General features: G+C 45.9%; 2 protein-coding genes across 6 annotated transcripts in view; one reads left to right on the top strand and one right to left on the bottom strand.

Annotated features, from left to right (window-relative positions):
* LOC146377003 (NACHT, LRR and PYD domains-containing protein 12-like) overlaps positions 1 to 13777 on the top strand; it is a 554927-nt gene that overhangs the window by 276263 nt on the left and 264887 nt on the right. The window lies entirely within an intron of this gene.
* Positions 1 to 13777, bottom strand: part of LOC146377009 (protein NLRC3-like) — a 34841-nt gene that overhangs the window by 7183 nt on the left and 13881 nt on the right. For all 3 annotated transcript variants that reach the window (XM_084944985.1, XM_084944984.1, XM_084944986.1), the window contains 2 exons: positions 11618 to 11791; positions 8394 to 8567 (listed from right to left, as the gene is read on the bottom strand). In XM_084944985.1, the coding sequence (XP_084801111.1) occupies positions 8394 to 8567; positions 11618 to 11791 (348 nt within the window). The remainder of the gene's footprint in view (positions 1 to 8393; positions 8568 to 11617; positions 11792 to 13777) is intronic.

The raw sequence follows: 13777 nt of genomic DNA, 5'->3' as shown, positions 1-13777 counted from the left end.
GTGCACACCTGTGTGGATCAGCATGCTTGTATTCCAAAGGTTTCTCCATGTAACGATCTGCTAGGGAGTGTGGGGAGCCATAGCCCCGTCCACCAGGGTATGAAGCAGGTATGGAGGAGATCCAGGCCCCAGATATCCAGAGGCCGCAGAGTACAAGGACCCGAGGAGGACCACCAAAGGGGGGGGGGGAACCGTGCCAGCCTCCTGGGAAGAGCTGAGTAGAGCCCCAAACGAGAGGTCACCCCGCAGCTACGGAGCAGAGGCCAGAGGGGGTTGCAGTGGCGTGCCCGCGGGCTCTGCCGGCAGCCAGCTGTGCCAGAGAGGACCGAGCTTCAGGCCCAGAGGCCTGAGGGCATCCCACCCCCCGGAAGGAGCCCAGCCGGGCCACAGGCGCCCGGCCCCGCCAATCGGCCACCAGGAGTGAGCCGGTACATGCATGAGCGCCCAGCCCCAGACGACAAGGACCACCAACACACCAACGTCTGAGGGCATCAGCCACCGGCAGGGAGTGTGGTGAGGGGAGATAGGCCTCCGTACTTTAGAGGGCCTGAGATGTACCCAGAGAGGTTGAGTCTAAGACCCAACCTGACATATAGACACAGACGAACAGGCACACACGGACACAAACGTGCATTCCCACCCCATATGCACAACCAAATACTCGGCACTCACCCAACGTGTAGACAGACACAAATAGACACTGCACAGACAGTCGCACTCCCCAAACATACTCTATATCCCAGGTCCAGGTACCCCCGCCCTCAGAGGGGCAAGCCGCACCTAGACCCAGGAGATGTAACCCTTCTCTCTGGGGTGGAGGCAAGCGGACCACCTCCTTATCTGCAGTAGCAGGGAGGCCCCGCATCCCAGACCCCAGTCTGACGGCCAGCACCTCCTCCCAGCCCCCCAGCCCTGACGGCTAACAGAACCGGGGTGAGTGAAGACCTCAAACCTCCCTACGCCCGCTCATATGTAGTGTTGCTGTGTGCTGTTCTAAAGTGCATTTAAAACTCAGGAGAGCATGGTACTAGCTTCCTCTCAGAGAGCAGCACGGCTCCTCCCGAAAACCCTCAGTGTCTAAATGCATTTAAAATTGAGGGTAGGGCACCAGCGCCAGAGGTGGGTTGGAGTACAACGACCATCCTCTGGATGCTGTAAAACGTGCCCACCCCCAAGGCCCTATATGTATGTGTTATGTGAGAGTGTGAGTAATGTGGATGTCTAGGTTGCAGAATAAAATTGAGGCACAGGCGGCCAGAAGGGGACAGAGGGGGAGTGCCTCCCCTGCACCTTGGTGACATACCTGCACCCCAAGCCCTGCGTGTGTGGGTGGGTGTGGTAGAGCGGGAATAGGGAGGCAGCTGAGGATGGGGAGGGAAGAAAGGGAGGGGCAAGCGGCCCCTCCCTGAGGCCAGCTCCCCCGCTGACCCCAGTAGGCACCCCCACACTCTGGAACCCACCAGGGCAAGGGGGCCCAGGCCCATCCGGACCGGGGCCCGCAGCAGCAGCACCGCCCAGCCCCACAGAGTCCGGGGCAGCCCACCCGACTCCACCCCAGAGAAAACTGTACCCACCCCATCATCCAATCATCTCCCAAACTACACAAGACAATAGACACCCAGGTTGAATTCATTCTCCCCCTCTCCTATATCTCTCCCCCCACCTGCAGAGTGAGCTCCTGTAGTGAGGAGACCACCTGCAAAGATATAACAACCTCCCCACCAGTTAGAGAGCCCCCTAGTTGGGCCGATGCACCAGAGGTCCCCTGCACTGGGGCTGAGCTCCCCTGCACCCACCCGCCCACTGGTCCGGCGACACAACAGCCAGGACCCAAGCCCCCAAGGCCCGGCCAGCACCCCAGACCGGGGGGCGGAGCACCCCCAGACCCCTAAGCCTCCACGCCCGTCCCGGACCCTCCCAGGGGCAGCCAGGCTACCAGGCCAGTAACCAACGTCCGCCAGCACAGACCCTCCCCCATCTCCGCTGTACGCAACCACAAGGAAAACACCATCCAAGAGCCCCAGAGCTCCTAACCAGGTCATGGCCACATCCCCCAGGTTAGGCCCTCTAGGGAAACGTCCCTAGAGACTCCCCAGACGCCCTAAGGCCGTCCCTACCCCCGTATCAACCACAATAGCGAAGGCAGGACCAAACCATGACCCCCCACCCCCACTAGGTGATGAAGCCGATCAAAGGAGCCCAAAGGGATTGATCAAATGTGATGGCAGAGGTTGTATCAAGACTAATGTGATCTATTAGATGGTTTTTATATTGGTTAGAATTAAGATTATTTTTATTTTTCCAGTTAATGAGGACCATTTTCTTGGCAATGCATAGGGCCGTAAAAACAACGTGGGCTGTGTTTATTTCTGCAGTGACCTCATCCAAGTTGCCCAGCAAGCATACTAATGGGGAGGCTGGAATGTTACATTTCAGACACTTTGATAAGTCTTCACATATCTCACGCCAAAATTTCTGAACTGGTGGACAGAACCAAAGAGAGTGGATGTAATTGTCCGGTGTATTTGCTGTGCAGTGTGAGCAGTTGTTGGAAGGCGTATAGCCCATCTTGAACATCCTATGACCAGTATAGTGCGCTCTGTGTAATATTTTGTATTGTATTAATTGCAAACTGGGATTTCTGATCCATTGAAAGGTTTTTAAGCATATCTGAGACCAAAGGTTTGGGTCTAAGTTGATTGATAAATCTGCTTCCCATTTTGCAATAGGAAGGGATATTGATTCATCTATTTTAGAAAGTGTTCTGTATATTTTAGACAATAATTTGGGGGGTTTTAGACTAAAAAAAAAATCATATCACACTTGGTGGTGTTTGTAATTCAGCTTCACTGGGATTAAATTTCTTTTTTACTATGGATTTAATTTGTTGATATTCCAAAAATCGTTTCTTGTTGATCCTAAATTGTGTAACTAGTCTGTCAAATGAAATAAAGTCTTTTCCTTCCAATATATGTTCCAAGTATTTAATTCCTTTGCAACTCCAATCTGGAAAGTTTATCATATTATTGTTTTGTAATATGTCCGGATTGTTCCAGATAGGTGTACATTTGCATGGGATTAATGAAGACTCTGTCATCTTTAGAAACTCCCACCATGCTGTCAGAGAAGAGCTAATATTGATGCTTTTAAAGCATTCATGTCATTTGATGTTTGAGCTGATAAATGGTAGGTCTGAAATTTCTAGGTTATTACATAGTGCCTGTTCTACATCTATCCAAGGTTCATCTAAGAGGGTGTGTTTAAACCATCTAGAGATGAACTGAAGCCTGTTGGCTAAAAAATAGTGATTAAAGTTAGGCAGATCTAATCCTCCTTTATCCTTGGTCCTTTGTAGTGTTTTTAAGCTGATACGTGGGGGTTTATCTTTCCAAAGGAATTTAGAAATATACGAGTCTAGAGATCTGAACCAATCTTGTGATGGCTTATTTGGGATCATTGAAAATAAATAGTTTATTTTTGGCAAGATCATCATTTTTATAGCGGCGACCCTTCCCATGAGTGATATGGGTAAAGATTTCCATCTAGCCAGGTCGCCTTCTACTGTCTTTAAAAGTGGGATGTGGTTTAATTTAGTTAATTCTGAAAGTTTAGGAGAGACATTAATACCTAAATATTTTATATTTCCACATTGCAGTGGGGAAGGAGAAGAATTATGGAAGGAGCAATTAATCGGAAGAACTGTTGATTTCGACCAGTTAATTGAATAATCTGAGACACTTGAGAAAGAATTTATCAATGCAATTACCCCAGAGATATTGGTTTGTGAGTTTTGGAGAAAAAGTAACACATCATCTGCATAAAGGCTGATTTTATGTTCTATATTCTTACATTTTATGCCCTTAATTGTTGTAGCCTGTCTAATTGCTGCTGCTAATGGCTCAATAAAAATTGCAAACAGTGAAGGGGAGAGTGGGCATCCATGCCTGGTGCCCCTCAGAAGAGAGAAGCGGGAGGATGTTTGGTCATTTGTTCTGACACAAGCTGTTGGGGAGTTATATAATATTTTTAACCAGTTTATGAAAGAGGGTCCAAAACCAAATTTATGTAAAGTTGCAAATAGAAATTTCCAGTTAACTCTGTCAAATGCTTTTTCTGCATCTAAAGAAAATATTATGGTTTCAATGTTTTTACTGCATGAGTAGTCTATTAAATTAAGTAATCTACGTGTATTTGTTGATGAGTACCTACCTTTTATAAAACCAGTTTGGTCAGGATGAATTAAAAGGGGGGTTATTTTCTCTAATCTCTTTGAGAGAGCTTTGCAGATTATTTTAAGGTCTACATTAATAAGGGATATTGGACGATAGCTTGAGGGATATACAGGGTCTTTGCCTGGTTTTTGTAAGAGACTGATATTTGCAGAATTCATATTTGGTGGTAGTCTACCATTTTCTTTGATTTCCTGCAACATCCTGTGAAAAACTGGTGCCAGAATTGTCCAGAATTCTTTGTAAAAATCTGTTGGAAAACCGTCTGGACCTGGAGCCTTATTATTGGGCATACTTATCAGAGCTTCCTGGAGTTCACCTGGCGTCAGTGGCGAATCCAGTGCCATTGCTTGGGTGTCTAATAATTTTGGAAGAGTTATGTTGTCGAGAAATTGATCAATTTCGTTTTTAGATGGGTTTATTTGTGGTGTATATAAAGTTTCATAGAAATCCCTAAAAATTTTGTTTATTTTTTTAAGATCATATATTGTATTCCCAGATAAATCTTTAACAGCACATATAGTTGTTTTTTCTTTATTGATTTTTAACTGGTTAGCAAGAAATTGTCTGGATTTGTTACCGTGTTCATAATTTTGCAGGCGAAGTCTTTGTACTAAGAATTTAGTCTTTTTATTAATAATTTCATTTAATTCTAGTTTTGTCTTGCGTATTTTGTTTAATATTTCTTGATCTTGGTGTGACATAGGGCTGCCACGATTAGTCGACTAGTCACGATTATGTCGACTATCAAAATCGTCGACGACTGATTTAATAGTCGACGAGTCGTTTGAAGCTTTGTAAGATCCCAAAACACGCAGGAATAAGTAGTAGGATTTAAGAGTGTAATAACGGACTGAAACAGAAGATGGCAGCACTGCATGTACAAGGATGCCAGCTGCCGTTAAACTCCGAAGAAGTAGTATCTCTGTCCCAGAATTCATAGCGCAGCCCAGCTCAGTTTCCAACAATGGCGGCAGCTAGTTAGTTTTAATATTACTCTTATTATTCTTTCTGGGTCACAAAATAAACGTTTAGGCGAGAATGTAACTGTGTAAACCTCAAATATCTGCTCAGTTTATCAAGACACCACATATTTTCAAAAGCGCTCTGACGTTTTCGGAGATGTCTGTTACCCACTAGCTCGATAGCTAGCCGGGGGCAAGGCTCACTAGAGCCCGTGAGAACACCGGACTCCCACGGGCTCTATACTTAAAGGTATATAAGTCACTTAGATAACTTAAAAATGTTATTGTTTGGCTTTTTTTTTTTTTTAGTATTTTATTTGTTCCTGAGTAAATCGGTTTGGCTGAGATTAAAGTTATAGTTTTTACACAGCTGAATAAACGTCAAGCAGACAACTGATTATCAGAAGTGTGAGATGCTCGAGAATATACTCAGGTGTCCTGTTATATTTTAGATAGCAAGGAGTTTATTAAACTTCACCGAAACAATCTGCAAATTTCATTAAAATTTAATAAACTATCATCTTGTCTTTATTTTTAGTTAGCACATACCTTAAACACTTAAAGCTGTAAGCTAATGATAGTTATATAAGAGCAGATGCGTGCTGGTGCAATAAGCTGTACGTTTTATGTCCAATGGATGATGATCTGATTAGTCGACTAATCGCAAAAATAATCGGTGACTAATCGACTATCAAAATAATCGTTTGTGGCAGCCCTAGTGTGACACATAGGCTTTTTCTAAGGATTTGATGTTTTTCTCTAGTTCCTGAATTTTTTTGTTTTCTTCTTTCTTCTTATGTGATGAGAAAGAGATTATTTTACCTCTCATCACGGCTTTCCCTGCTTCCCAGAGGACAGATGCTGATGTTCCAGGAATGTCATTAAAGCCTAAATATAGAGTCCATTCTTTTTTAAAGTATTTGATAAACTCTTCGTCTTTGAGCAGTGATGTATTAAATCTCCAGTTTTTTCTTGGTGTAGTATTATTCATCTGTATTAGTGTTAAAGATACTTCAACCTTCTTAAAGAGTGGAGGGAGGTGGAAACCGCTGCTCTGGTGAGCCTGGTTAAGGAGCGAGATGAGTTGGGGCCGGAGGTGCCAAATTCTACCATTCCCGCCTCCCTCCGTTGTGACGACCATCTCACACAGGCCCAGAGAGCGGATGTCACTGCCTTGCAACAGTGCTTTGCTGATGTGTTCTCCCCCCTGCCCAGCCGTACATCTCTCATAGAGCACAATGTTGAAACGCAGCCTGGCGTGACGGTGCGTTCACGGCCCTACAGGCTGCCGGAACATAAAAGACAAATTGTTCAGCGGGAATTGAACGATATTCTGAGGCTGGGTGTAATAGAAGAGTCGTACAATGCTTGGTGTAGCCCCATAGTTCTTGTAGTGAAGAAAGCTGGGTCTATACCGTTCTGTGTGGACTACCGCAAGGTGACTGAGGTGTCACGGTTTGATGTGTACCCGATGCCCCGGGTCGACAAACTCCTGGATCGGTTGGGCACTGCTTGTTTCTTTACGACGCTGGATTTGACCAAGGGCTACTGGCAGATTCCCTTGTCTGCAGAGTCTAAGGAAAAAATGGCCTTCTCCACTCCATACGGGTTGTACCAATTTGTCACGCTTCCGTTCGGCTTGTTCGGGGCCCCGACCACCTTTCAACGCCTCATGGACTGGGTGCTGCATCCATACTTTGCGTATGCTGCTGCCTACTTAGATGACGTGATCATCTACAGTGACAACTGGGCGGAGCATGTGCAGCGGGTGGCTGCAGTCCTGGAGTCCCTGAGGCAGGCGGGGCTCACGGCCAACCCGAAGAAGTGTGCTGTTGGACGGAGGGACATACAGTATTTGGGGTACCACTTGGGGGTACCCCAAATGACAGCAGCCATTGCATCCTGCCCGTGCCCCAAGACCAAAAAAGGAGGTGAGACGGTTCCTGGGGTTGGCGGGCTACTACCGCCGGTTCATTCCGGGGTTTGTGGACCCGACTAGCCCCTTTACCGATCTCAGCCGGAAAAGTGCCCCAGATCTGGTCCGGTGGTCGGAGCAGTGCCAGGTGGCGTTAGTGCAGGTAAAAAAGCCTCTCTGTGGGGAGCCACTGTTGTTCACGCCTAACTTCTCCCTCCCATTTATTCTGCAGACGGATGCCTCGAACAGAGGGCTGGGGGCAGTTTTGTCCCAGCGGGTGGGGGGCACCGTCCCATTTTCTTCATCAGCCGCAACCTCACGGATCAGGATACGCGCTACAGCACTGTCGAGAAGGAGTGCCTGGCGATCCAGTGGGCGGTCGACTTCCTTCGTTACTACCTCCTGGGGCGCCCATTCACTCTCTGTTCGGACCATGCCCCGCTGCAGTGGCTCCACCGCATGAAGGATGCCAATGCCCAGGTCACCCGGTGGTATCTGGCTTTGCAGCCGTTTAAGTTCAAGGTGGTCCACAGGCTGGGTACGCAGACGGTTGTGGCTGATTTCCTCTCCCGCTCGCGGGGGGAAGGGGAGGGGGAGAAGGCTCGGCCTGGTGTGTGGGGAAGCTGTGGCGGGGCCGTGGTCCTTGGCCTGCTGCAGAGGAGGGGTGACACAGTGAGCTCACAGGGCGGCACAGAGGCGGGGAAGGAACAGGTGTACAGGACTGTTTAATGAGGGAGACCTGTTTTATGTTTTGGCAGTGAGAAGGAGCACAGACTGGGAGAGAGACAGAGTGGCTGCGTCCGAGGCTGGTGCCAGAACCCGCAGGAGGAAAAAAGACAGTGTGTGCTCAATAAAGGACAATTACAAACACAACCCAGACGTGTGTGTGTGTTGTGTGGGGGTCCTGGGTCACAGTTTCCAAACCAACTTCCTTCCAAGCCAAAGACTAGAAAATATGGTGAAGCATATCTTCCCTTTGGCTTAACCTGCATAAGTGCCAAGGTAGGTCTCCCCTTGTTTATGTATTTGAAACCATTTTGCACAGAGAGGCATTTTTTGAAAAACGTATTGATAGCAATGTTGAATATTATTACACAGGAAAAAACCAACTACAATGTTATTTGCATATGTTGCTCTCTTTATTTTGTTTTTTCCCTCAACAAGTGTGTCTGTCCCTGATGTGTGATTGTTCACGTCTCATCTGCAGGAAACAAACAGGAAGTGAGTGAAAGACACAGGAAATGTTTCCAGCTCTTCCTCCTCTATCAGACATTCTCTCCATACCTGAGAGTGTCCAGTCTCCAGCCTTGATCCTTCAGTCCAGCCAACAGCAGCTTAATTCCTGAGTCCCCTGGATGATTGTAGCTCAGGTCCAAATCTCTCAGATGGGAGGGGTTAGAGCTCAGAGCTGAGGCCAAAGAAGTACAGCCTTCCTCTGTGATCAGACAGCCTGACAGACTGCAGACACACAAAACAACAATCCATCTGTCAACAATCATTTTCTCTTTGCCACATACAATAATTTCTATCCATTTAATGTAACTTTATTTATAAGTGACAATTCCCAACAGACAACAACAGTCATCTCAAGCTGTTTAATAATGTAAGGTAACAGCCTACAATATTAGAGAGAAAGCCCCAACCATCAGGCAATCCACTGTGAGCAGCACTTGGTGATGGTGGGAAGAAAGAACTCCTTTCTACATAAAGACCCTACCAGTGAAAACAGGCTCCAAGAGGACCATCTACCATGACTGGTTGCAGGGTTAGGGGAAAGAGAAGAGATGAGCTCAGAGAGACAAGAACAAAATACAAACTAAGGAGAGAGAAGACAAAAGTTAAGGACATTAACTAAGAGGGGAGTGGAAAAGAAAGCATCATGGGAAGTGTCATGTAAAGCAGAGTAGAGAGAAATTGAAGCCCCATCATCATTTTAAGGTGCTCTCAGTGCTTCAATGAGAACATGCACGGGAGGTGAATTTGCCTATCCCACCACCAACCTGCCAGGAGCAGAAGGAAGAAAATGTATACAGAAAAGAAGAACTGATCACATCCTGCACGTGTAAGTAACGTGATTAGATGATGACTCATCCCTGACTCTTAAGGCGCCACTGAGAGGCTTTGAGGGATCAGTGACTCAAGACAACAAAACAGTACAATAAGTCATGACACCTAGTAGGATGACTGTGAGGGGCAGCCGGTCTTTCTCATTAGAAGGTAGACCATCCCAACTTGAAGAACAGATGCATAGCCCTAAAGAATGTAGCCTCATGGCTACGTGCTGCAAGGAGAATGGACTGCCATACCTGTTATGTGTCTGTGAGCGTGGGAAAAAAGTACAAGTTGTCACCAACCAGAAACAGGAAATGGAAGCATGTAAATATAATAATAAGCACTGCAGCCAAAAAGAGTGCCTGACAAGCTCAGTTGTAAGTAAGCTATTAAGACTCAACTGTACACTGTGTTCGTGTTTTCCTCCGAAACATTAAGTTCTGTTGGAGCAGCCTTTCAACACCTCTCTTTGTCTCTCGCTAGCAAAGCTGACCCAGACAACAAAGTAAAGCTAATTTTCGGGTACGAGCCTGACACGGAACCCGACATATTAGACAGAGGTCCCTTTACTACGGTTCCGAGCCATAGACCTGTTTTATATACATGCGGAACAGTTTTTATAAGAGAACATTGCAAAAAGTGCAGCCTTACCTAGGGATGCCATTATGGCACCGGTTCTGACATAAATGGTAGTAACCAGACCGAAAAGCAGCGCACATTTCAGTGCTTTATTTCGGTGCTTTTTTTTCCTGAGATGTCATACACTTTGGATTCTAGCCAATCATTTTACCTTTGCAAGCATAGTAGGCGGGCCCAGGTACATACGTTCTTTTAGAGCAGAGCTACAGATTAAAGATGCCCAAGGCAAAACGGTCAAAAGTTTGGCTGTACTTCACAGCAAAATATGCAAACTCAGCAGCCTGCAACAAGTGCTTTAAGGTGATACTGTGATACTGTGCAAAGGAGGTAACTCCTCAAAACTGATGAAACACCTAGCGACATATAGCATTTTGTTAAAAGCTGAGAAATGCGCCGTATTTGATAGCTTGCTGCGAGACCTCACACCGAGCACATCTACTGCGGGTGTGGTGCCTGTTATCGGACCCGGAGTTAGCAACATCCACCAAGAACCCGAAGAGTAGAGTCCTGGCCCCTAGCCCTGCCAGTGTAGCAGAAATGATGACGGATGATGATGCAGCAGCAGCCGTTCTTCTCTGCGTGAGTAGCTTAATGTTGTTCGTGTGTAATTTACGTTGAGTAGGCTAACCACGTTAATAAATTAATGCATGTAAGGTGAACTAGCAAACACCGTCGTAGTTACATGTGGCTGTCTTCTTGTTTGATGGCAGATATTCCCTTCACCCTGGCCAAAAAGGCTAAAATGGCCAAAGAAAAAGTAAGAAACAGCTAAACATGAGAGGTTTTTGGACAAAGTTGGTGTTTTTTCCATTGATTAAGCACTGCTTCCAGCCAAGAGTGATACCATATATTTCCTATACCTGCAGAAAAGGCTAACATTGTTATCTTTTTTCAAAAAGACAGCTAAACATGAGAGGTTTTTGGACAAAGTGTGTGTTCTACATTCTTTAAGCACCGGTTCGAGCACCGTTTAAGCACCGGTTTGGTACTGGTATCGGATAAAACCTAAGCGATACCCATCCCTAGCCTCACCTCATGTCCACCATACTGTTACTCATTATATTAAGATTTAAAAATGTAGTTGGTATTGGTATGGCGAGTAGCCTTCAGCAATAGTAATAAATCACATAGCAATAGTACATTCATGTAGTTGTAAAAAGCAATATATTAAGCAATCCAGAGTATTCAGAATATGTTATTCTCATTGAGTAATGTAACGGAATACGTTACAAAAAATACATTTTGGGGCATGTATTCTGTAATCTGTAGTGAAATACATTTTAAAAGTAACCTTCCCAGCACTAACCATGAACATAATCACAGCTCCTAACTTCACCTTCATTAGCTTTTACACGCACGTCTTTCTTTTCTCTCTCTCTCTCTGTTTCCACAGAAGCTCAAAGTCTCTGCAGCCTGTTTTTATCTACTATCATCAGATCTTCAACAGCCTCATTCACATACCTCACACAGTCTACAGCCTCATTAGTACTGACTTCATCTTCACTGACTGATGGAGCACAACATAAACCTTTGGAGGCTGAAAAACTGTCCTGTCACACATCTCCCCATCACCATTCCTCTTCTGTCAGCATTTAAATGAACCCTGCTCAAGTCTGTCACTTCTATTTGGAGCAAAAAGGAAAAACTCTTGTTCAGTTGTTTGGAAAAACACAACATTTCTGAAAGCACTTAAACTTCTTCACATTTGTCTTCAGACACATCCTGAATAGTTATGAACTAAAGAAATTTTCAAACATCAAAGATTTGAAATATAGAAAAAAAAAAACACAGCAAAGAACTCTTGTCAGTGAACTCACCTCAGAGTCTCCAGTCGACAGTTTGGACTCTCCAGTCCAGCACACAATAGTTTCAATGCTGGATCCTGCAGGTCATTGTTACTCATGTCCAGCTCAGTCAGATGGGAGGGGTTGGACTTAAGAGCTGAGGCCACAACTTCACAGAGAGTCTCTGAGAGTCCACACTCAGCCAGTCTGAAATAAGATATAAAAATGACATACAAATAAATTTGACATGACATGACAACAAAACAGAGTGACATCTCAAGAACATTTGGTCTTCACATCTGTGCTTCAGCTCCTCTTACTGTTTTTGACATGACACAATGATTCAATGACAGTGTTTCATCTCATGAATCTCTTTGACAGTTGTATTTCATAACATTAAACCAGCTGAACGAAATAAAGGGCCTACAGTCCTACTGATAAGTGCCTGCTCATTTCTGATCCTCAGTCACTGCTTCACCTGAGATACTCTGGCATACTCCCTTCATCTGCTTCCATTTGGCGTCCTGTCCATAGCTCACAGTGAGGAACTCTAGTCTGAATAGGATGAGGGACCTATGGAATATTCGATAGCCAACAACCAGATTCACGGCGAAACAATAGTTGCTCAGTGTTCCAACATTTGGAAAAAGGGACTACTCCCACAGCTAGAGACTGACGAGGTACAACACACATGCTACCGCAAGGGGGAGCCAGGACGACAGGTTGGGGGGAGATATCATCACCCCCACCTGAGAGTGGGTACCAAGTCCCAAGTGCAAACGAGGAAGTGCCGTTGAGTTTGAGATGAACTGACCTGAAAGATAGAATCATGGCAAAGCTTGAAATCTGAATCGTCCATAGCCGGTTACCAACACTACATGAAGTACCCTCCAAAGATCTACTAGATGATGTGAATACAGACTCACAGCTTTGGCCAGCCCCTTAAAGAAGTACAGCAGAGAGATAGAAGGCAGGAGAATAAACCAGCTATTCTCCATGGAATCAGCCAAGGTGTACTCTCAGTGGCAGGGGAACAATATGAGAAAAGCACCACCAAGGCTGGAGACGGAGCAATACTGGAAGAGCATAAGGGAGAAGGATCCAACCCTAACAGCAATGCTCAGTGGCTAGTGGATCTAAGAGCAGATCATAGCAACCTCCCTGAACAGGGTCCAGTAACCATCATAGTGGCAGACATCCAAGAAAGGGTCTCCAGTGTGAAAGTGTGAAGAGTTGGACAGCACAAGGCCCTGACATAGTTCACGCCTACTGGCTGAAGAAACTGACTGCACTTCATGAAGAGCACAAATGAACCAGCTGCTTGTTGACAAGAGACACCCAGAATGGTTAACCGAAGGGCGGACAGTCCTGATCCTCAAGGACCCCAGAAGGGATCAGTCCCATCCAACTACCGGCCAATAACCTGCCTCGGTACCTCATGGAATATCCTGTCAGTCATCATAGTGGCTAAGATGAACAGGCACATGGGTCAATACATGAGTGAGAAACAGAAAGGGATGGGCAAGAATACCAGAGGCAAAAAAAAACACCAGCTTCTGGTAGACCAAGCAGTTGTCCAAGACTGCAAAACGAAGCTGACCAATCTGTGCACTGGCTCAATTGATGACAGGAAGGCCTATGACTCGATGCACCACACCTGGATCCTGGAAGGCCTAGACCTATACAAGATCAACAGGACCCTAAGAGCCTTCATCAGGAACTCAATGGGGATGTGGCGTACAACACTAGAGGTCAACTTCAAGCCCATAACACAAGTCACCATCAAGTGCGGGATCTACCAAGGAGATGTTCTTCCCCACTGCTGTTCTGCATTAGGCTGAACCCCCTCAGTGAGATCACTAACAAGACTGGCTACGAATACCGACTATGGAATGGAGCAGTTGTCAGCCACCTCCTGTACATGGATGACATCAGGACATTGATTCACTGATCCACACCACCAGGATATACAGCAATGACATTGGACTGTCTTTCGGACTGGAAAAGTGTAGTCAAATAGCAAAAGGCAAATGGGAACCATGAAGAGGCTGCTAGGAAAGCTGCAACCACCAAGTACCTGCAGTAGGTCAGGCAAGTCCTGATGAGTCAGCTGAACGGTAAGAACAAGATCCAGCCTATCAACACCTATGCCCTGGACTTGATCAGGTATCCTGCTGAGATAAAAGGTTGGCC

This window comes from Perissodus microlepis, chromosome 11 (assembly GCF_051167445.1).
Source record: "Perissodus microlepis isolate ML-2025 ecotype Zambia chromosome 11, ASM5116744v1, whole genome shotgun sequence".
Lineage (NCBI taxonomy): Eukaryota > Metazoa > Chordata > Actinopteri > Cichliformes > Cichlidae > Perissodus > Perissodus microlepis.
Note: the sequence above shows the minus strand (reverse complement) of the source record. Positions and strands in the feature narration are given on the sequence as shown.